At 50.1% G+C, this 23,454-nt stretch overlaps 1 protein-coding gene across 3 annotated transcripts; it reads right to left on the bottom strand.

The window, feature by feature from the left end:
• Positions 1–3,387: 3,387 nt before the first annotated feature.
• On the bottom strand, positions 3,388–22,053 carry TRIM45 (tripartite motif containing 45). Of its 3 annotated transcripts, none has more exons than XM_045001043.1 (7): positions 21,787–22,053; positions 19,994–20,454; positions 16,126–16,859; positions 14,451–14,580; positions 8,995–9,109; positions 7,070–7,196; positions 3,388–3,722 (listed from the first exon to the last, which is right to left on the bottom strand). In XM_045001043.1, the coding sequence occupies exons 1-7, from the start codon at positions 21,859–21,861 to the stop codon at positions 3,571–3,573; spliced, it is 1,794 nt and encodes a 597-aa protein (XP_044856978.1). In that variant the 5' UTR covers positions 21,862–22,053; the 3' UTR covers positions 3,388–3,570. The 3 variants fall into 3 exon arrangements, with proteins under 3 accessions (XP_044856978.1, XP_044856980.1, XP_044856981.1); XM_045001045.1 differs by having other exon boundaries at positions 19,994–20,472; positions 21,613–22,051; XM_045001046.1 differs by having other exon boundaries at positions 21,613–22,050.
• Between the last annotated feature and the right edge of the window lie 1,401 nt (positions 22,054–23,454).

Here is a 23,454-nt window from a genome sequence, read left to right as displayed (position 1 = left end):
TACCCTCCAGCATATCTACCTCTCCCCACAGCTTAGTGTCATCAGCAAACTTGCTGAGGGTGCAAGTCATCCCATCATCCGGATCATTAATGAAGATAAAAGCAGCAAAGAATCCTGTGGCACCTTATAGACTAACAGACATTTTGCAGCATGAACTTTCGTGGGTGAATACCCACTTCGTCGGCTGCAAGTAGTGGAAATTTCCAGGGGCAGGTATATATATGCAAGCAAGAAGCAAGCTAGAGATAACGAGGTTAGTTCAATCAGGGAAGATGAGGCCCTGTTCTAGCAGTTGAGGTGTAAAAACCAAGGGAGGAGAAACTGGTTCTGTAGTTGGCTAGCCATTCACAGTCTTTGCTTAATCCTGAGCTGATGGTGTCAAATTTGCAGATGAACTGAAGCTCAGCAGTTTCTATTTGAAGTCTGGTCCTGAAGTTTTTTTGCTGCAGGATGGCCACCTTAAGATCTGCTATTGTGTGGCCAGGGAGGTTGAAGTGTTCTCCTACAGGTTTTTGTATATTGCCATTCCTAATGTCTGATTTGTGTCCATTTATCCTTTTCCTTAGAGACTGTCCAGTTTGGCCGATGTACATAGCAGAGGGGCATTGCTGGCATATGATGGCGTATATTACATTGGTGGACGTGCAGGTGAATGAACCGGTGATGGTGTGGCTGATCTGGTTAGGTCCTGTGTTGGTGTCGCTGGTGTAGATATGTGGGCAGAGTTGGCATCGAGGTTTGTTGCATGGATTGGTTCCTGAGCTAGAGTTACTATGGTGCGGTGTGCAGTTACTGGTGAGAATATGCTTCAGGTTGGCAGGTTGTCTGTGGGTGAGGACTGGCCTGCCACCCAAGGCCTGTGAAAGTGTGGGATCATTGTCCAGGATGGGTTGGAGATTCCCTGATGATGCATTGGAGGGGTTTTAGCTGGGGACTGTGTGTGATGGCCAGTGGAGTCCTGTTGGTTTCTTTCTTGGGTTTGTCTTGCAGTAGGAGGCTTTTGGGTACACGTCTGGCTCTGTTGATGTTTCCTTATTTCCTCGTGCAGGTACTGTAGTTTTGAGAATGCTTGGTGGAGATTTTGTAGGTGTTGGTCTCTGTCTGCGGGGTTAGAGCAGATGCAGTTGTACCTCAGTGCTTGGCTGTAGACAATGGATCTTGTGGTGTGCCTGGGATGGAAGCTGGAGGCATGAAGGTAGGCATAGCGGTCGGTAGGTTTTCGGTATAGGGTGGTGTTAATGTGACCATCACTTATTTGCACCGTGGTGTCTAGGAAGTGGACCTCCTGTGTAGATTGATCCAGGCTGAGGTTGATGGTGGGCTGGAAGCTGTTGAAATCGTGGTGGAATTTTTCCAGAGTTCAGATGATGAAGATGTCATCAATGTAGCGTAGGTAGAGAAGGGGCATGAGTGGACGGGAGCTGAGGAAGTGTTGTTCCAGGTCGGCCATAAAAATATTGGCATATTGTGGGGCCATGCGGGTGCCCATAGCGGTGCCACTGATCTGGAGATATATATTGTCATCAAATTTGAAATAGTTGTGTGTGAGGAAAATTAATGAAGATGTTGAACAAAACCAAACCAAACCACCAATACCCCTTACTTTAGCACCTTGAATTTTCCTTGGATTCCCCTCAACCAAATATTTTCTAGACCGGGGTGGGGAACCTTTTTTTAATCAGGGGCCACTGACCCACAGAAAAAAATCAGTCACGGGCCACACACAGCCCTGTGTGGGGGTGCGGAGGCTTGGGGCTTCCCCTAGGCTCCGGGGTGGGGGCCAGAAATGAGGGGTTCAGGATGTGGGAGTGCGCTCAGGACTGGGGCAGGGGGTTGGGCTGTAGGCTCTGGCTGGGTGCCACTTACCTCAGTCGGCAGCACTGTGAGGCTAAGGCAGGGAACCTTGCCCTGGTCCTGCGCCGCTCTCAGAAGCAGCCATGATGTGGCCAGGCGGCTCTGCGCACTAAGAGCTGTCTGCCCCTGCAGGTGCCGCCCCTGTGGTTCCTGGCAAATGGGAGCTGCAGGGGCGGCGCCTGAGTGCGGGGGTAGGACTACGTGGACTCGGAGCTTTCTTGATCACCCCTGTACTTAGGGGCCACAGGGGCAGCTGACGGACTGGCCTAGCACCCTAACTCCCCACCACAGCAGGGCGAGCCAGCGCTCGCAACTCCAGCCCTGTGGGGGGTCGCTGATGCTCAGGGCTCCCGGCCCACAGTGCGGAGACTTGTCATGGGCCTGCTTAAATTAAGCAGGGGCCGGATCTGGCCCATAAGCTGGAGGTTCCCCACCCCATTTCTAGACCAATCCTGCTTCATTTGTGCAATCTAAAAAGATACAGCCCAAGCCAGTACACCTGGAGATGCTAGGGAGAGTAAAGTTTGCAAACAAAATAGAAGATCCGTTGAGTGAGATTGTGTAGTATTGCAGCCATCTGCGATCAGGATCTAGCCCTGGGCTGGACAGAGAGGCATAACAAATATGTAACCAGCCAAGCCATTACTAAACACGTGCAGAACACCTTTTGGAATGTGACACAATCAGCATCTTTGGCCTCACTGTAACCATCCTGTGAGAATGGAGCAGGGGAAGGGAACATTGACCCCACAGAACCTCTAGGACAGCGGTCCCCAACCTTTTCGTCTAGTGGGCGCCAGACGAAGGACCATGGCGGCGGTCAAGTGATGTCATTGAGAGGCGTCACCGCCGAAATGCCACAGAAATTCGGCGGACGCTCGACTGCCGGCCAGCATGTGGGTGCATTTAGATGCCCCTGCGCAGGGCCGGCTCCAGACCCCAGCACGCCAAGCAGGCGCGTGGGGCGGCATTGTCCCGGCAGGGCGGCATTTGGCTCGGGCGGACCTTCCGCAGTCATGCCTGCGGGAGGTCCACCGGAGCCCCGGGGCGAGTGGACCTGCCGCAGGCATGACTGCAGAGGGTCCACTCTTCCCGCGGCTCCGCTTGAGCTCCCGCAGGCATGACTGCGGCGGCTGCGCTGGTCCCGCGGCTCGGACGGAGCTCCCGCAGGCATACCTGCGGATGCTCCACCGGAGCCGCGAACCAGCGCACCCGCCACAGACACTTCTGCCCCGGCCGCGGGATCGGGGAAGGGCAGCGAGCGCGCCACCCTGCTTGGGGCGGTGTAATTTCTAGAGCCGCCCCTGCCCCTGCGGGTGCCCTGACGCCCGCGGGCACCGCGTTGGGAACCTCTGCTCTAGGAGATAGCTGTTTGTGCTGATATCTCCTCTCTGAGCCTGTTCTCCCAAGCATGGAGTTTAGAGACTGACTATGGAATTCCTCAGTCTCTCCTAACTGTGCAGAAGTCAGTGACATGACTCCCAGGACTCCCCCAACAGTACACGAAATAACTTCTCTCACACAGCCCCAGGATGGAATATAAGGCACATTTTTATTTTAACACGTCTCCCTTTCCAGCCCACACAGCTGCTCTGTATCTCGGTAAGGTGCTCCCTGGCAATGACAGCCACGTGACAGTCGCTGCACTTCTGTTGGTTTAGGCCCGAGTCCCAGCCAGCGGAGACCCCCCGAGCTCTAGGAGACTCTCCCCGCCAGTCAGAGCGCCACAGTTTTGAGCAGGCTTCTCTGCAAGTTCTCACCGGGCGGCACAGCTGAGCACTCGGTGTTTTCAATTGCTCTGCCACAGCAGGACCAGTGGGGACAGCCGGGGTGACCTCTGTGACCATGACCACAGCCCTGGTACCCACCTACCCGTCACAAGGATAGAGGAGAAACACCATTAGCATTGCTGAAAATAGCAGAGAGACAGTTCCAGCTGCCAGTGACTTCCTGAGGGTGCCCCCAGCCAGCTGACAGCAGGAGAGAGCCCTGTTGAGAGGGCACGGCACACACAATGAGGTGCTCCTGCTTTGGGCTGGCAGGGCCAGAATCCTTCAAACAAATGGACAAAACACGAGGTGACCACCGTAGTAATCCCCAACAAAAAGCTATTAATAGATTCATGGAGTCCAAGGCCAGAAGGGACCATTGTGATCATCTAGTCTGAGCTCCTGTAGAACACAGGCCAAGGAACTGCCCCAGAATAATTCCCAGAGCAGATTTTTTAAACAAACATCCAATCTTGATGTAAAAATTGCTATTGATGGAGAATCCACCATGGCCCTTGTAAACTGTTCCAGTGGTTTATTATGCCTGTGATTAAAGGGAAATTTTTAAAAATATTTTTATGAGGCCTGTGTGTGCCTCAGTTTCCCCCTGTATGTTGCATTGCTACCCACTTGGGGGATGAGGGGGAGAGGATTAAGTTTGTTTTCAGGGCAGATTAAGAGACAAAGGTGTGCGTGTCACCTCCCTGCCTGGGTGAAATGAACAGAGCAGGGGTTCTCCAACTTCATTGCACTGCGACCCCCTTCTGACAACAAAAATTACTACACAACCCCAGGAGGGAGGGACTGAAACCTGAGCCTGCCTGAGTGCCATCGCCCCAGGTGAGGGGGCCAAAGCTGAAGCCCAAGGGTTTCAGCCCCAGGCGGGGGGCCTATAACCTGAGCCGCACGGCCCTGAGCAGTGGGTCGTGGACTTTGGCCCTGGGCAGTGGGGCTCAGGCTTTAGTCCCGGGCCCCAGAGAGTCAAACATCAGCCCTGGTGACCCCATTAAAACAGATTCCAGACCCACTTTGGGGTCCCAACCCACAGTTTGAGAACTGCTGGAATAGATTTCAGTGGTAGCTGTGTTAGTCTGTATCAGCAAAAAAAAAAAGAGGAGTCCTTGTGGCACCTTAGAAACTAGCAAATTTATTTGGGCATAAGCTTTCGTGGGCTTGAACCCACTTCATCAGATGCATGGAGTGGAATATACAGGAGCAGGTATAAATACATGAAAGGCTGTGGGTTGCTTTACCAAGTGTTAAAAGAACAGGAGTGCTTGTGTTGTGTACTCCTGTTCTTTTTGTGGATACAGACTAATGGCTGCTACTCTGAAACCCTTATCAAGTGTTAAGTCAGTCTAATGAGATAAATCAGTTAACAGCAGGATACCAAGAGTCATTAAGGCACTGGCTGAAACCGATCCAGATCCCAGATCAACAAGGTGTCTAGAGAGACAATGCAAGCTCCAGTGACTCATGATTTGACACTCAATAGCAGGAAGCTCTGGCCAGAAAGGCTGTGAACTGCGCGTGGCCCTGCCTGGAGAACAAAGGACAGATGTGTCCAGCAGGAATAAAGAGCTAGCTTCTGGAAGAGGCTGGGAGCTCTCTACTGGAACTGATGGAGGAAGTGAGAGAGAGAGAGCGCCTGGAAATGGAGTTCACTACATCTTGGTTGGTCAATTGCTCTGGCTTGACCAGAATGGATTATGCTTTAACCTTTATTGCTCCGTGCTAACCTAAGGACTTCCAGTGCTTTGTTCCAGCTGACTAATAAACCCTATTCTGCTTTGAAAACACTGTTTGGGGTGTGACTGCAAATACTGGCTGTGGTGCATTAGTCCCTGAAGAGTGTACCAGTCTTTTCCAGAAGTCTATCTCAGCTGGACTTGCTGAGCAGAGCTCACGGTGTGAAGGGGGAGCGCTGGAGCCCAGAGGCTCAGCCTAGGAAGTGGTGAGGCTGCAGGGCCTACTCTTCAGGAAGAGTGGGCCCCCTTGGGGATCTGGCACACTGACAGGGCTCCTCCAAGAGACTGTATAAAAGCTGGGGGGTAGCACATCCTGTAGAATCGTGATGACACCCACTGTTAAGAAACGTACACCTTCTTGTTCATGCTCTTCGCACTGCCTGCAATGTATCACGAACCTTAGCTCTGCTGAATCCCACCGTGCCAGCCTGTACCACCCCCTGGACCTCACGGACAGGGAGTGTGCTCCTGCCAGAGCTGACTACATGCCGGGTATGGGGGACGGAAGAAGTCATTTCTACTTTTACAACAGGCAAACATGAGTCTTGTGCAGGGCCATGGAAACCAGCTCTGATGAAATGAGTGACCAAGCTGAACTCTTGAAAGAATGTTCTCAAGAGGCCCCAGGGATCATGTATAGAGCGTTCCAGCCCCACAAGATCAAGAGAAGCAATGCTGAACATTTTGTTTGAACAGAACTGTTTGCACTTTCTCCATCCCTTGGTCATGGCCCGATTCTACCAGGCAATACGTACTCATGCTCCTGCTGCAGTGGCACTCTTGTGCGTATGCCGTGACTGAAGTGGGCCCATAGTGATTATAAACACAGTGATACGTGAGAGAGGAGGGGATGTGACAAATGCTCTTGGCTCAAACAGTTTTGGGAGAGCTGTTTCAATTTCAGTGGGAGTTAGACACCAGAATACCTTTGAGTATCTACATGGGGAACAAATATTCAAAAATGGTCTCTTCAGCCTAGCAGAGAAAAGTATAACATGATCCAGTGGCTGGAAGCTGAAGCTAGACAAATTCAGACAGACAATATAGCACACATTTGGAACAACTGTCATGACCAGGCGGTGGGCGGTCTGACCTAGTGGTCAGAGCAGGAGTTGAGAGCCAGGCAAGGTCAGATACTAGGAGATCAGAGTCCGAGATAGGCAAGAGGGCAAACTGACAGTTAGGTGCCAGGAGGCAGCCAGGGTCAGGTTACCAGGAGATCAGAGTCAGGCAGTAGAAGCAGGTAGCACAAGGGAAATAGTCTTAAGCAGAGCCAAGCCAGTTGCATGGACAACTTCCTGTTCCTGTGCTGTTTAAATACAAGCAAGGACACAGAACCCCCAGAGTTCTGCCAATCAGATCCCAGGACGGGAGTCCTCTGTCAGAGTTCAGCTTCTAGTTCTGGTGACTGTTAGCAGTCAGTGGGTGGCATGTCTGAACTTACTGGTGCCTAAGAGCCCTATAGACCAACGTTCAAGACCGGTGGTCCCTGACAACAATTTACCAAGGGTCATGGTGGATTCTCCATCATTGGCCATTTTGAAACCGAGATTGGATGTTTTTCTAAAAGATCTACTCTAGGAATTATTTCTAAAAGATCTTTCTCTGTGGCCTGTGTTACACAGAAAGTCAGACTAGATGATCACAATGGTCCTTTCTGGCCTTGGAATCTATGAGGATCTGGGCTTTAGTGCTCACCTGGCATGGTCCCACCGCAAGCGCAGCGAGCGGCTTTCTGGCCTCCGCTGGAGCAGAACGTGCAACAATGAAACACACCCTGGTGTTTGCGGAATTTGTTCTTCACAGTCAGAGTGAACGGTGAGCCCTGCAGAGCAGAAGAGAACAGAGAGGCAATGGTGTGCCCAGCATACCCTGCTACTGTAGTAGGGCACTGGAGGGTGTCAAAAGTACCAAAATTAAAAAAAAAATTACTAGGGTGCTGCTAGCAATTACAAACCAGTGAACCTGACTTTAATACCAAATCTGCTAGAGCAGACGTTCTCAAACTGTGGTCCGTGGACCACCAGTGGTCCGTGAGCTCCATTCGGGTGGTCCGTGGATAGCTCCCTCTAAGGTGTGAGCACGAGAGAATGAAGGGCCACCCACCTAATTAGTGGAGATGCGCAGGTGTCGCTCCACTAATTAGATACCTTGATCCTGGAGAAGAAGCACAGGTAAGGTGAGGTGGTGGCCTTGGGGGGAATAGGGGGTAGGTGGGAGGGGACAGTGGGTGAGAAGAGGGGTGGGGGGAATTTGGGACGTGCAGGGTTGTGGCAGCCAGAGAAAGACGCAACTTTCCCCAGTTCCAGGGCTGCAGCTGCCAGGAGAGATGGCCCTCCTTCCCAACCCCAGCTCTGGGGCTGCGGTGGTGAGCAAGAGGGGGCACATTCATCGCATTAGAAAGGTAAGACTACTGATATGAAAATATGTGCTGTGTGCTTTTACTTGTAGAACAAAAAAAAGTTTATTATTAAGGTTTTTTTATATAGCGCTTGGATCCAAAGCGCTTTACAATAGTTAGCTAACAGTACAAACAACATTTGGAAAGATCATTAAGTGGTCCGCTGAGACCCTCAGCAATTTTCAAGCGATCTGCAAAAAAAAAAGTTTGAGAACCACTGTGATAGAGGAACAAAATGCAAAAGGGAAAAACCAGCATGACTTCCACAAACGAAAACCCAGCTTCTGCAATCTCCTAGAATTTTTTGAGCAAGCCAAAATAGCAAATAAAGGAGAACTGATGATGGTTCATTTGGGCTTTCAAACTCCCTTTGACAAAATCCCTCAAAAGGCAATTAAAAGCTTGGTAGTGATAATGGGTAGATAATTAGAAAGGGAATCAGCCAGGGCTGAGCAGGCAGCAGGAGGCAGACCAGGGAATCAGCAGCGGGGAGGTGCAGTGGTGAGCTTGGGTATCGTGGGAGTTCTGAGAGAGGCCAAAGCAGGCTGCAGCAAAGTTGGAAGGGCCAGGATTGGGATGCTTTCCAGGCGGCTCTTTTATTGGGAGAGACCAGCAGGTGGGGGAATGATTTTAACTAGGTGCTGTGAGCGTTGGGAAAAAAGTGGGTGCAAGGGATGAGTCAAGTTCCTCAGTTCCACTGGGAAGAACAGGGCATGCAGATGGGGGACTGACGGAATAATACCTATTACATAGCAGAGAAGGAAGAAAGCATCTGGGATTAGAGCAGAAGGCGCTAGGAGGTGCAGGGGTTACCGATGGGAATAGCTCACTGGGCTTGACTCACTATTGCCCTGCCCCTTATGCAAGTTCTCAAACTGTGGGCTGGGACCCTAAAGTGGGTCGCGACCCCATTTTAATAGGGTCGCCAGGGCTGGCATCAGACTTGCGGGGGCCCAGGGCCAAAGCCCAAGCCCCACTGCCTGGGACCTGAGCCCAAGCCCAAGCCCTGCTGCCCCCGGGGGCTTCAGCCTTGGGCAGCGGGGCTCAGGCTACAGGCTCCCCACCTGGGCAGAAGCCTCTGGGCAGTGGGGCTCGGGCGGGCTCAGGCTTTGGTCTCCCCTCCTGGGGTCATGTCGTAATTTCTGCTGTCAGAAGGGGGTTGCGGTGCAATGAAGTCTGCGAACCCCTGAGCTACGTCAATCACAGCGAGCTGTAAGGCTACCTGTACATGCTGCCCTTTGACACAGATGCAGACAGTGTACGTGCCCAGCTCCTCAGGGATGTAGGAAATGTGGTAAGTCCCATCCCTCCTATCACACACGCTGGGCTTGATTATACTGTAAATACAAAAAGAGAGGGAAGCAAGGTCAGTAACTTGTACAAAACTGATCTAATTGGTAATCACTTTGTGGATTAGATTTATAGGAAGGTTCTTACCCCATGCCCCAGTTCGGGGATCTAAAATGTACATGTATAAAAGACCCTCCGAATAATGATGCATGTGCTGTAGATTTCACACACATACCTGCTATCAGAGGCCACAGTACCATATGAAGGAGATCAAAGAAAGTCAGTTAGACTGTAATGATTTGCAACCACCCAGTGAGGACTGGAAGAGGAGAAGCAGAAAAACGGTAGCAGAGGGAGGAAGACAGATGCAATGTCAGAGCATCATCTGGATTTCAGACAGGAGTCTTCTCTTTCCTACTTCATGGATGCAACAGGAAGTGGCAAAGCTCTTGACCTTAAGAAGGAAAACTTGAGCTTTTTCAGTTCCTACGGGCAACGGCTAAAGACCAGTTCTCACTCTTACTAGGGAGCTTGGAAAGCAGCAGGGCCAGTCCAAAAGATTGTGCATATGTTGCAAGCTGTAGCCACTGCAAGTTCTCACAATAAAAAACCCTGCTCAGAGCTGTATCATCACAGTGCTTGGATATAACAGTGATGGGCAACATAGACCACACAGGAGACAAAGATTGGGATGGAGACATCACCTGCAGCCAGTATGGAAAAGCTGAAACTTTCATCGAGGAGACCACACCATTCCCCTCCCTGACAAGCATTCACTGTTCCACTCAGTCATGGATGTAACAAACATCAGCACTGATATTACTCATTAAGTCAGCAGGTCTGGATAATCTCTATCCATAAGTTTAAAAGAGTTGGCCGAAGAGCTTGCTAGACCATCAATGTTGATTTTCAATAAGTCTTGGAATATCAGGGAAGTTCCAGAAGACTGGAAGAAAGCTAATGTTGTTCCAATATTTAAAAAGAGTAAATGGGATGACATGGTTAATTATAAGCCTTTCAGTATGACAGTGATCTCAGGCAAGATAATGGTGCAGCTGATATGGGACTTGGTTAATAAAGAATTAAAGGAGGGTAATATAATTAATGCCAACCAACATGAATCTATGGAAAATAGATTCTGTCAAATTAACTTGACATATTTTTTGATGAAATTACAAGTTTGGCTGATAAAGGTAATAGTGTTGATGTTATATACTTAGACTTCTGTAAGGCATTTGACTTGGTACAACATGACATTTTGAACAAAAACTAGAAAGATGTAAAATTAACATGGCACACATTAAATGGATTAAAAACAGGCTAACTGATAGGTCTCAAAATGTAATTGTAAACAGTGAATCATCCTCAAACAGATGTGTTTCTAACAAGGTCCTGCCGTGATCAGTTCTTGACCCTACGCTATAACATTTTTATTAATAACCCAGAGGAAAACATAAAATTATCACTGATAAAGTTTGCAGATGACACAAAAATTGGGGGAGTGGTAAATAATGAAGAGGACAGGTCACTAATATAGAGTGCTCTGCATTGCTTAGTAAGCTGAAACAAGCAAACAATGTGTTTTAATACAGCTAAATGTAAATGTATACACCAAGGAACAAAGAATGTAGCCCATACTTACAGGATGGGGGACTCTGTCTGGCTCTGAAAAAGATTTGGGGGTCGTGGTGGATAATCAGCTCAACGTGAGCTCCCAGTATGATTTTGTGGCAAAAAGGGCTAATGCAATCTTTGAATGCATAATTGAGCAGGAGTAGAGGTTATTTTACCTCTATATTAGGCACTGGTGCAACCGCTGCTGGAATACTACATCCAGTTCTGATGTCTCCAATTCAAGGAGGATGTTGATTAAACTGGAAAGGGTTCAGAAAAGAGACTCGAGAATGATTAGAGGATTAGAAAACATGCCAGATAGTGATAGACTCGAAAAGCTCAATCTATTTATCTTAACAAAGAGAAGGTTAAGGGGTGGTTCAATTACAGTCTGTAAGAGTCTACATGGAGAACAAATATTTAATAAAGAACACTTCAATCTTGCAGTGAAATAATACAATCCAATGGCTGGAAGTTGAAGCTAGACAAATTCAGACTGTAAATAAAGTGCAAATGTTTAAATGAGACTAATTAGTCAATTTAACAAGGATTGTGGTCGATTCTCTATCACTGACAATTTTTAAATCAAGATTGGATGTTTTTCCAAATGATCTGCTCTCGGAATTATTTTAGGGAAGTTCTATGGCCTGTGTTATACAGGAGGTCGGACTAGATGATCACAATGGTCCCTTCTGGTCTTGGAATCTCTGAATCTATTCATTTTCTCAGACCATGCTCTTGTAAGGATCATTTCACCCTGCAGAACTGTCCCCCAGTACCTGGGACAGCAAGGCACATGCTGTCTCAGTGGGATTGCTAGCAACTCTATTTGCATCTGATATCTGAGTGGTGGCAGTGCATCATTCATGAGACATATGGGCCCAGTTAAACTGGTACACTCTTGCTGCTTTGTGACACTCTGCAGTTAACCTGGTTTTACAGCTGTTTTGAATCACTGAAGTGGCACAAAGCAGCCAGAGTAAACATTTAAATCAGACCCTATAACTACTACTACCACCATCTCAACATGGAAGAGAGAGAGAATGGGAGAAGAACTGGGAAAGGGAGCCAAGGAAGGGAGAGGACAAAGACAGAGAGGAGATCGTAGGAAAAATACATGAGAAAAGGAAAGACATCTCATCCCATAAGATAAGAGGCACTGGAAACAAGTGTCACTTCTCAGGGCATATCTACACTACAAAATTAAGTCGACCTACAGATCATGCTCTAACATTGCTGTCAACTTACAGCCACCGCTCACTGTGGTGAGTCACGACCCTCCTTCTGTCAGTGGTTTGCGTCCTCACCAGGAGCACTTCCACTGACTTAGGAGAGGCAATGTGGGGGGCTGAGGGCCCAGGCTCTCAGCTCTGTTTGGAGTTCCTTGTCAGGAGCCCAGCTGCTCCTCCCACTCTCGGCTCCTGCTCCCTGCCAGGAGCCTGGCTGTCACCACCCTGCTCTCAGCTCCCCGCTACCCACTGGGAGTAGGGCAGTCACCCTGGCTCTCAGCTCCCTGTTGGGAGTGGGACAGCTGCCCCATCACCGCTCTCAATGGGGAGTGCCACACCCAGAGCCTAGGCTCCCGGTGGGGAGTGAGGAGCCGGGCATGGGAAGCCAGGCAGCAGCCCAGCTGGGAATGGGGAGTTGGGATCCCTGGGACAGCCTGGCTCTGAGCAGGGAGTTTGGGCAGCAGCCTGGCTGGGAGTGGGGAGCCTGGGGAGCCCCCACCTGCTGCAGGGTGACAGCAGTTTTCTTGTCAATTTCATAGCTCCAGCACAGAGCTATGAAATTGACAAGAATTTTAGCCAACAGCCATGTTAAGTAAGGCAATGTCTACACAGACACTGCATCACCCCAACTACACTGACATAAGCCCTATGGCTCTCATGGAGGTGGAGTCATTATGTCAACGTAGTATGACACTTACATCGGCAGGAGCAAGGCTGCAGTGTATTCATTGACATAATTAGATTGCTGTAAGCCACCTGACATCGACCTCACTCTGTAGTATAGACCAGGCCTCTGTCTCAGAGAGTAGCTGCTTGCAGAAAAGCCAGTTAGGAAGCAGCAGGCACGAGAAGGGCAGAGGGCTGAGACATCTAATTTAAGAACCAAGATGTGGCCTATGACTCTTATCTTTAACATTGTGACCCTATTTTTGATCATTACTGGCAGGTTGTTCCTTTATGAAATTAACCCAATTCTGGTTTCACAGGGAACCAAGGTGGCGAAAATCCCAGTGAAATCACGAGGTAGTCACATAGGAATTGCCATACGCAATCACACCTGTGGTCCAACTAGTCCAGTAGCCTGTCTCTGCCGGTGGCCAGTACTGTTCTGCTTTAAAGGAAGATGCAAGAAACCCAGCAGCAGGCAATTATGGAACAGCCTGCTCGGGGGAGAAATTGCTTCCTAACCACCATTAATTAGAATTGATTGTGCCCTGAAGCATGACTGTTTATAATCTTTCCGAAATCTTGGTTTGGTTTTCCCCTATTGGTTTGACTGAATACAGTTGCCTACCTCACTTCCTGTCATAAACTGTGTTATAAGTGTTGCTTTATGTTATTACATAGCTGTTATGTCTCACCCTAGGGGTGACGGGATTTCAGCAATGGATGAAGTGATCATATATACACAGAAATGAGAAATCACGCTAATGTGACTTCAGCCACCTCTGTCCCCAGACAAAATTACTCCCCTCTCTCCCCACTAAGCATTGTGGTATACACATCTCATTCATCCTGATTGATGCAGAGTGCAGGAGGAAGGACTGGAGATGTGTCCTCTGACAATGCTCCTTGATCAACAGATAGCTTCGTATATAGTGCTGTTTCCCTATCTTTTATCTGATTTTTGACTATGCTGCAACTGTTGTGGTGTTGCCCTGTATCAAAGCATAAACCCCATCACAGACTATATATGGCAAAAGCTGGAGTCCTGAATGCTAACTGATCTTATTCTTTCCTATAACGCAGAGCTTTAGCATTATGTTCTCCTCTACATCAGGGCACCCAAACAATGGCCATGTTGGCAACTTGCCCTTGCTTGTACCTAACTTGCATAAATTGGAGCAGATTACATTCTGAAAGGTGACCTGCAAAAGCTTTTTGTAAATTGGCCTTGTGCCCTTTCTTGCTGCTTTTAATATCAAAGATGGCCTCAAAGCATCTTTCAAAAGAATTTTTTTTGCCTGTGTTTTTGTCTTAGTAATACCTGGAGTGTCAAGTTTGGGCTTCTCTGGTTTTCATGGAAAGCTTCCAAGCTTCCTTTGAGCTCAGTCACCTTAACTGAAGGACAGAGATTACTGATGCTTTAACAAAGGCATCCTTTATACAAAACGTTAACACATATTTAAATTAAATGAGTGATTAACAGAAACAAAAGTCCTCGTTCTCTGTTGCCCTGGATCATGTGCAGACACCCACTGTGCAGTAGGTGTAAAATGCTGCCAGATCAGAGTGATTTACACCCACTATGCCTTTAAAAATGCCCAAATATTGTGATAAAATCTATGAGGTGGTAGCTCTGTTTTAGAGCTCCATAAGGTCATATTTAACCTCAGGGCTGCACTTGGGCCCACAGCTCTTGGGTGAAGCACCACTGTGCCATTCTCCCTGTAAATCCTGGCCTGCCCATGGAAACACTTTACTTAAAGGGGACTGCAAACATGGAGGTACATAGAGATAGGGATGAGAAAGCCTGTAGCAGAGATTTTAAAGGAAGACAGGAGACAAACAAAACCATTCTGGCCATCTCAGGGAAGGTACAAACCAGTCCTTCTTGTCTTTGTGGATGATCATGACCCGGATGGGCTCTCCTCCTCTCCCCATCTGCTCTCCCGATGCATCATTACACAGCAGAGTAAAGCTGGCCAGCTGCTTCTGACGGGCACTGTGGAGATCTGAAAGATAGAGCAAACTGTCCCTTACTGTTCCAAACAGGACTGGGAAGAGACACGCTTGACATCAGCCAGCAGCTCTCCAACTCCCGATATACCCACTGTACTTCAATCTGTCTAACCAGGATTTTATAAGGTTCCCCTTCACTGAGCCCCTTGAAAAGTAAAACCCCCAAACACATTTCTAGTGTCCTGCTGGCCGAGTCCTCCCACAGATGGCAAGTGTGCCCTGATTGGAAGGTGCAGCTCAGAAGTGGGCTGTACGCCCCTTTGCAGTCCCTTGTTTTGTGAGTTCAGCTGGCGATTGTTTCAGTCCTCAGAAGAAGCGTTGCTCTAATTTAGGCTCAGCTCTGAAGCGAACACTGTGACAGCTGAAAAGAGCCAGAGTGCAAGGACTCTCCAGCCTCATCCCCTTACCCAGCTACAGCCCCAATATACACCCTGCCCCTGCATGGCAGGGCGGGATACAGAGCCATTCCACTGGTTCTACAGAAGCAGGATTTTCCCCTGAGATGGAGATATTCTCCAAGGGCCAGTTCCACTGGTTTTCCAGTCCCTTAGGGCCATTGTTGGTGTAAAGGGGCTGCAGCACAGACCAGGGCTTTTGGGGTGAGCTGCCTCTATAGGATGCTGGCCTTGCACATGAGTGGCTTTTTGATTGCAAAGGGCTGGGACAGTCATGGTTCTTTTCCTCCCTTTCGCTGACAGAGTTTGTGTGTTACAGCTCACAGGCCAGAGGATCCTAGACTAAGGAACACAACCCCGGACTTACCAGTGTAAAATAATAACCAGTCTGCTTCAGGAAATGTAATAGCAGTTATTTCTTCTTTTAAAAAGCAGTGACACTAGAGATGTACAGTGAAATAAACCTATGGGATAGGGATAGCCTAACTGCTGTCCAGGACCCAGTACAGCCCCCTTCCCCATCTTTAATATGGAGGCGGGGACTGCAGATGACATGTCCCATCGTGCAATGTGACCTTCTACTTTGATCAAGACAGAGCATTGCATACTGGGAGCTGTCACCTTGGCAGGCCGCACTTCCATCTGTAGTCAATATGGAAGTGGCAGAATGGGACAAGGAACCTTTCTTCTTAAATCTAGCCCAGGTTACGAGTGACCCAAAGTTAGTGCTATCTGACAGAAGCTCAGTGGCCTGCATGAGATGCATCTGACAGTCTCACAAAGTTCTCGGTGGACAGTTGTCTACATTACAATATGCACTAACTGATCCCCACTGTGGTCAATTTCAGCACAGGCCAAGGACCACAGAGACTGAACTACTTGCTCAGCCACAGAGTTGGTCTATCCAGTTCAGAGATGAGGGACAATGACAAGAAGCAATGGGAAAGAAGTCTGACCTACTATTGCATGCCCTGTACCTATACAGGATTAACTATGATCTTTGGTCTCTAGGGCTGCCCCCAGGGTGGTTATGCAGCCCCTCAGTTAAGGAATGACATCTATAATAGGGTTTTGTAGGGTTCACCCCAATCCCTCCCATTTTTATTTTATCATTGGTCAATCAGAATCAAGTTGTCCCCATACCTTCCCCTTGTAGGATACATTTGGCTGGATCAACTGCCTTATTGAGAATGGTCCCAAAAACCTCATAGCCACAGCACTGGCCAGCCTTCTCATGGGGAGAGAACTGGATCCCATCTTCCACTCCAGGGTGGATGCTATAATCCACTTTATTCAGCTTTCTCAGCCGGCTCGCCACCACTCCCTTGGTGATAAGGATCTCCAAGTCTGAGCCACTGGTCAGCAGGCGCTCAGTGAACTCCACCCCAGTCCTCATGTCCATCAGCAGCTGCTCCAGCTGTGCCTTCTGTAAGTGCAACAGGGTCTTCTTTTGCACCTTCAAGTCTTCCAGCTGCTTCAGCAGCCGGTCCCGGTGTTCTTCAATAGCCCTTATGTATCCATCTGCAAATGTGCGGATCTCCCCAGCCACTGCCTCCACACGACTGCAGATGGCACTGCTGACTCCTTCAATATGGTGTAGGGCCCCTTCTAGGGTGTCCACATGCAGCTGGGTGCTCTTGAGGAGGTCCCGCATGGAATCTCCGTGATTGTGGATGACATTGGCAGTAAGGGCATATGGATGCTGCCGGTGCTCGCCCACCACACAATCCCGGCACACAGGCTGCTCACACTGCTCACAGAACAGCGTCAGGTCCTCTGAAGGGTGGGAAGGGCACAGAATGGACTTCTCAGTCCGGCTGTAGCCCTTCAGGTCCTCTAGATCCACCACAGCATGGGAAGCTGTTTTCTTCTGTCTCCTAGAAGGAAGTATAAGAGATAAACCTGGGCTTGCAACATGTGACCCGCAGATTCCTACAGAGCAGTCGATGACCCCCTCACACACTGTGCCCTGCATGGACCACAAGCCACAACATATGATACTCCAGCCTGATTCAGTAGATGGTGATGTTGCATGATGGGATCTTTAATCTCCTTGAGTCACACCTCCACATGAAAGATGACATCATCTACAACCTGCCCCCTTTGTGCTAATTAGCAGCTGCTCTCTGGCTCCCTGCATGCTGACAATGCTGTTCTCAGATGGGAGAATGTTATACGAGGACCAGGGGGGTAGCTGTCACACCATTAGTACAGGTAGTCTCTCTTTATAGAGCCTGCCAGAAGCAGGGTAGCTGCAATGACCCCAGAGCTCACTGTGATGAGTGGAGCAGAAAGGTGGTGGGTGCCACCAGGTGAGGGCTGGCAGGCAGCAGTATGGAGTAAGTTTGCTCAGCCTTGCCTCTTCCATGGATGATTAGGGGATGTCAGGCTCCTTACCTGTCAACCTGGCTCTTTTTACCCGCTTTTTATTCACTCGGACAAAAACTCGTATACCCTTGAAGGGAAGATGGGAGATCAGGACCAGGCAAGAGTCAAATAAGGACCTGTGGTAAGATACTAAATATCCTTAAATCCAAATGCCATCTCTCTTCTAGACTCAGGGCTTGTACCTGCTTAACATAGCTGAGGTGGGGCAGGGCAGAAAGCTCCTGGGGCCATCCAGTTGCCAGGCCAGTACCAAACATACAGCAAAGCAGTCTCAAGGTTGTTCTATTTTACGTTGCCGGCCAACAGCCCCCAGGGGACATTTAGCAGCTGGGGGATCCACAGGGCATTAGGGAGTCCTACCCATGCCTCCTTCCACTGATCATACGCCCTACACCAATGGGTGTGAGTGTCTGAGAAGGGATAGGATATGCTAAGATGGTTCTATACCAGCCAAAGATTCTCCAATGCAGGGGAAATCCTGCAGGAGACAGTAGGATAGCTAGAGAGCTGCTTTGCACCACCTGAGCAGCACAAAACCGCCACAGGGCAGGGCTATCTGACTTCTCCTTTTGCCTCATTCTTTGAACTCTTCTCTTGCTCTCACTTGTGTTATGTCTGCACAGCTACCTTGTGCCATTTCTGTAACACTCCCTGGATATCACCTCTGCTGAAATCCCTCACCGGTACACCAAGCAGCAGGGCAACAGCACTCCCATGTTCACAAAACTCCACTGGCTCCCTATGACCCAGTTCCCAGTGGTCCTCCTGGGGCCTGATCTCACACCAGTATAGATCGGGAGCAGCTTCACTCATATTAATGGAGGGACCTCAGTGTAAAAGTGATATCAGTAGATGAGACTGGAGTCAGGCCCCTTAGGCTAGATTCTCTACTGCCTTGCACCTTGGTCCTTGGATGGCTATTTATATCAGTATGAAAAGCTACCGTTCTGGGGCTCAATTCCTTGCCGTCTAGCATCTTGTGCAGTCAAATTGGGTGTAAGAGGTTACTCATGTAGAGTAGTGACATTTTGCCCTGGTGTAACTGATTGTACAAAGTGCAGGGCGACTGGGAATCAAGACCCTGTTGCACAGGTATAAGTGTCTACACATGGGCGAAGCAGCAGAGAATCTAGCCTGATTCTTGGTAATGCAAAGGACACTTTGAAGCATTCTGGCAACGTTGGAGGGCACTAAACGAGGAGGAAGCAGGCCCAGAGCGCTACCCCAGCATAGGGGACTTCCCTGGTCAGTCTAGAGCTGCCAGAATGGCTCTAAACCTGGTCCTTTTCCAGTCCCCACCAACTATGTACATGTTCCAGCTGGCCTCACAGATCTCATCTCTTTTCTCCCCTAGCACTGCACTTCTTTGTCTCCTCACACAGTCACACCACTATTGATGCAAGAACCTCCTCTGCAGCACCTACATCTGTAGCAGCCATCCTGTACTTCTGCCTCATCCTCTCTTCAGCTCTTTTCAAACCTCAGCTGGAAACATCTCTCTTCCCCACCGCTGACATCTCTTCAGTTTTCACTCACTCTACTGCAGCTTCATTCTACAACTGCTTTAAATGCTGCAAAGGGAAATTTGCTTGTGTTACAGCTACTGGCTGCCTGGCTTGCAGGACGCTATGAGGATATGTTCATGAATGTTTGTGGGCACTCAGATGGAACAGTGACAGGAGCCATATATACATGGACAGAGTTGACTGGAAATAAGCCATGTAGTTACGCTAACATCAGGATTTGCCAAATACTACCCTTTTCTCTCTGGGGCTGAAATTTTCCACACCAGTTCTCAAATTCACCCAGAAGTAACTTTTAAACATACACATAAACAATTATTGCTTTAAAATTTGCCTCTTTCCAGGCAACCTCAGTAGACAGGCCAAGGACTGATGGCCCAATGGAGGCTGAACTGCCCTCTCTCCTCTCCAGCTGTCCCTTCAGAACAGGGCTGGATAAGAAGCAGGGAGTTTGCACTGCCACTGCCCTGGCTATACCTGCTCTGGGAACAGCAGGTTTCAGTCTCCAGGGCTGTCAATCTCTTATTTTTCTTCTGCACTACATTCACTTAAATGTAAAATAAACAAATGTCTGTTGGAGCATCTATCAAAGTTTGGACTTATTGACCGGCGGATGGTGCCCCTGGACTAGACCAGCCTAGGTAGATGAGTGCAGCTTTCCCACACAGTCCACTCTGTTGTTTGTCCCCATCTGGTCTATGAGGAGGAAGAGAATGTGTGGGCAGGCTCCTGACAGCCGTGGCCACAATGGGCGAGGCACTGTACGATTTTCACAGTTGTTCACTAATTTGGGTGTTTCAATATTTGGGGCCCACCTGACACATCCAGGGCCTGACTCCCAAGGATGCTGAGCAACCACAGCTCCCATTCACTTCCTTTAGAGTGGTGGGTACTCAACACTTCCAAAAATCAGGCTCAACTTAGACACCAAACACCTAAGTGGACACTTCTGGCCTAATTGGTAACCATGCATGTGTGGACAGGTGGCACCGTATATATATTACATATGGTTGTGTAAGGCCAAAACAGCAATGGAGTCTTCATGCCTGGAAGGGCTTGGTTACACATCTGCTCTCTGCCTCTGGTGCTTCCTCCCATACCTGTGAGCCTGGCAGCAGAAGTAGCAGAGATTGGCTTTGCAGGTGGGACAGTGCTTCACGGCTTCCCCATCCACACACAGATCACACAGCATTCCTGGGCCTTGCGCCTGCAGGGTCTCCAGTAGCACCTCATTCATGGCCAGGTGGTCAGTGGTCAAGTCAGTAATGCCGCCTGGTGGCAAATCCACCTCTGTATCACAGACAGGACAAAGGACGCTGAGCAGTGGTTGATGATGATCCTGGAGCCACGACCCATCTGAGGTAGAGTCTGAATCCTCTGCCTGGAAGCCGAGCACTGAAAAGGGTTCCAGCTGCTCAAGACAGGCCATGCAAAATGTGTGTAGGCAGGGCAGGATTTTGGGGGCCAAGAAGAGCTCTGTGCACAATGGGCACCTAGTTCTGGCTAGGCCTCTGACCTCACCAGGGATTTTGGACATGGTTCCAAACTGCTGCTGCTGCTCCTGTGGGTTGGACATATTCTGAAATTCAGATTATGGAATGAAAATAAAATCCAATCCATGCAATTTATGTACAAAAAGTGTCAGGGCTGCCATGAAAGGGTCCAGCATGGCCCTGAAAGAACCCCTCTCACAGCATGGATAGAGCTACTCTAGCGACCCTTTCCAAGCATCCCAGTGCAAGTGAGGGGGGCACTTTCACAGCATCTCCGCCAGGTGGGGGAAATGGGGTCGCTCTCGGGGGGGGACAGGCACTCTCGTGGTGCCACTGTCAGGTAGGGGATATGGGGGTCACTCTCACAGCATTGCTGTTGGGTGGAGGTGCATGGGGCACTCTGGGGATATAGGGACAATTTTGGGCAGGATGTATGGGAGGTGTTTTTGGGTGGGAGCTATAGGGAGCACTCTCATGGTGTCACTATCGAGCATACTAGGGTTGCTCTCACGCTGTTGCTGTCAAGTGCACGGGAGATGCTCTCAGTGGGCACAGGGGCACTCCTCTGTCATCACTACCAGGTGGTGGTTAGGGGAGCATTATCAGGAGGCATGGAGGCGTTCTCGGCAGGGGGGTTGAAGATGCTCAAAGGGGCATGGGAGGTGCTCTTGGGTGGGGGGTACAGCCAGGGCACTGTCAAGCCGGGATATGGGGCTGCTCTTGCAGCACCGCTGTTGGATGGTGGGGGTACAAGGGCTGTCTTGTGGCATTGCTGTTGGGTGGGGGGGGGGATCTCCCAGTGTCGCAGTTGGGCGTGGAGTATGGGGCCCTTCTTGGGGGAGGCCAGGGGACGCTCTCAAGTGTTGCTGTTGGGCGGGGGGCACTGTAGGGTGGGGGTATGATGCACTCTCAGGAGGGGGGATGGGGCGCTCTCAGAGCGGGAACAGGGGCGCTCCCGAGGGTGGGGGCCATTCTCGGGGCACTCTCAGGGGTCCCGGGCTGCTCTGCTCCTGCCTGCCCCGCGCTGTGAGCTGGGGGGTCCGGCCCCTCTCACAGGCCGCCCGCCCCAACCCCGGAGCGAAACTCACCCAGCGGCGCCAAGGCCGCGCGGCGCGAGCAGGGCCCGGGGGTCCAGTCCCCGCTCGCAGCCCCGGCGCCACGTAACTCAGCCACCCCGGGGCCCCGGGCCAGGCCCTGCTCCCGCCCTCGCCGCCCCCCCCCTTTACCTCTCCGCAGCGGGAGCCCTGGGCCCCCTCAGACTCCCCGCGCCAGGAGTCTCCGCGGGGAATCGCGCCGCGGCCCCACTCGTGGCAGGACCTTGAGCAAAGTCACGGGGCGCTGCGGGCCTGCGCCCGCTCGGCTGGGCGAGGCGGGCCGGGGGCTCTCCGGGAAGCCCGCACCTGCGCGGGGAAGCGGCGCTGCCTGCAGGGCGAGCCGGCCGGCTCGGTGCCAGCCCCACGAGCTAGCAGCGGCATTCGCCCTGGGGAGACACCCAGGGATCCGCGCGCAGATACCGCCCTCCCCGGGCACAGCTTCCCCGGGCGCCGAGGGCAGCGCCACCCTGCCGGGCGAGCAGGAGCTCGGTCTCCTGGCGGCTCCCCGGAGCTCAGCTCAAGTGTTGTACCCCGGGGACCCCAGGCACGGGGTTGCTGGGTTATCGCAGGGCCCCAAAGAGCTGACAGCACAAACACAGGGGCAGGCGATCCAGGGGTACCGCTTAGGGGGGCGCCTGGCTCAGGGTGCTGCATAGGTGCTGGGGTTACTGCCGTGCACTCCCTGGTTTAATGTGGTTCCCATCATATACAGGCTTTAGAGTTGGGTTAATAGCTCTCAGCTCCCCCACTATGCAAATTGTTCCAGCGCCCCTGGCGTGCTGTAAGGTATTCAAAAGTTTAACAAATGGAGGGTGTGTGTGTGTGTGTGGGGGGTGAATAAATGGATACAACTCAGATATCAAGAATTATAACATTCAAAAAACAGTTGGAGAACACTTCAGCCTCCCTGGTCACTCGCTTATAGACCTCAAAGTCGCAATACTCAAAAACAAAAACAAAAAACACCAAAAAACAACAACAACAACAAAAACCACTTCAAAAACAGACTCCAAAGAGAAACTGCAGAATTGGAATTAATTTGCAAACTTGACACCATTAAATTAGGCCTGAATAAAGACTGGGAGTGGATGGGTCGTTACACAAAGTAAAACCTATTTCCCCATGCTAATTTTTTTCCCTACTGTTACTCACACCTTCTTGTCAACTGTTTGAAATGGGCCATCCTGATTATCACTACAAAGGTTTTTTTTCCTCCTGCTGATAATAGCCCACCTTAACTGATTACCCTGGTTATTGTTTGTATAGCAACACCCATTTTTTCATGTCCTCTGTGTATATATCTATCTTCCTACTGTATTTTCCACTCCCTGCATCCGATGAAGTGGGTTTTAGCCCATGAAAACTTATGCTTAAATAAATTGGTTAGTTTCTAAAGTGCCACAAGTACTCCTGTTCTTTTTCCTCACATCAGAGTATCTCATAGCTCTGTAGCTAGGGCACACACCCAAACGGTGGCAGAGCCCTGTTCAAATCCCTTTTCACCCTCAGGTGAGGGGAGACTTGAACTGGGGAGTCTTCCACCTCCCAGGTGAGTGCCCCAACCACTGGGCTAAAAGTTTTGAGGAAGCCCCTCCTTCTCTTTCCTCACCACCCCACCCCCAACCTCTTTTGTGTGAACTCCACCTGAGCATGCCTATTGGATCAGGCCCACCTGTGATCTAGGGGGTTGAATGCCTATCTTCTCCCTGGGTACCTGGAGTGAGGCAGCAGTGTGCATGCCCACATGCAGAAACATAAGAACCCAGGGAATTTGTAATGCAAAAACATAGGCGCCAAGTCAGTTTTAGGCACTTATAGGGCTTGGCAGAAGTTTTGTGCATCACACTGGTCCCCAAAATGGGACTTTGGCACCTAACTCCTTTTATGCATTCAGGCCCTGACCATTAATTTTGGTGCTAGAACAGACCTGTGGGATAGCCCATTCATCTGTTTTTTCCAAGTACTTGTTTTCTC

Source organism: Mauremys mutica, chromosome 1, assembly GCF_020497125.1.
Source record: "Mauremys mutica isolate MM-2020 ecotype Southern chromosome 1, ASM2049712v1, whole genome shotgun sequence".
Taxonomy (NCBI): Eukaryota; Metazoa; Chordata; order Testudines; family Geoemydidae; genus Mauremys; species Mauremys mutica.
The sequence above is the reverse complement of the archived record's forward strand: the minus strand, read 5'-3'. Positions and strand labels throughout refer to the sequence as shown.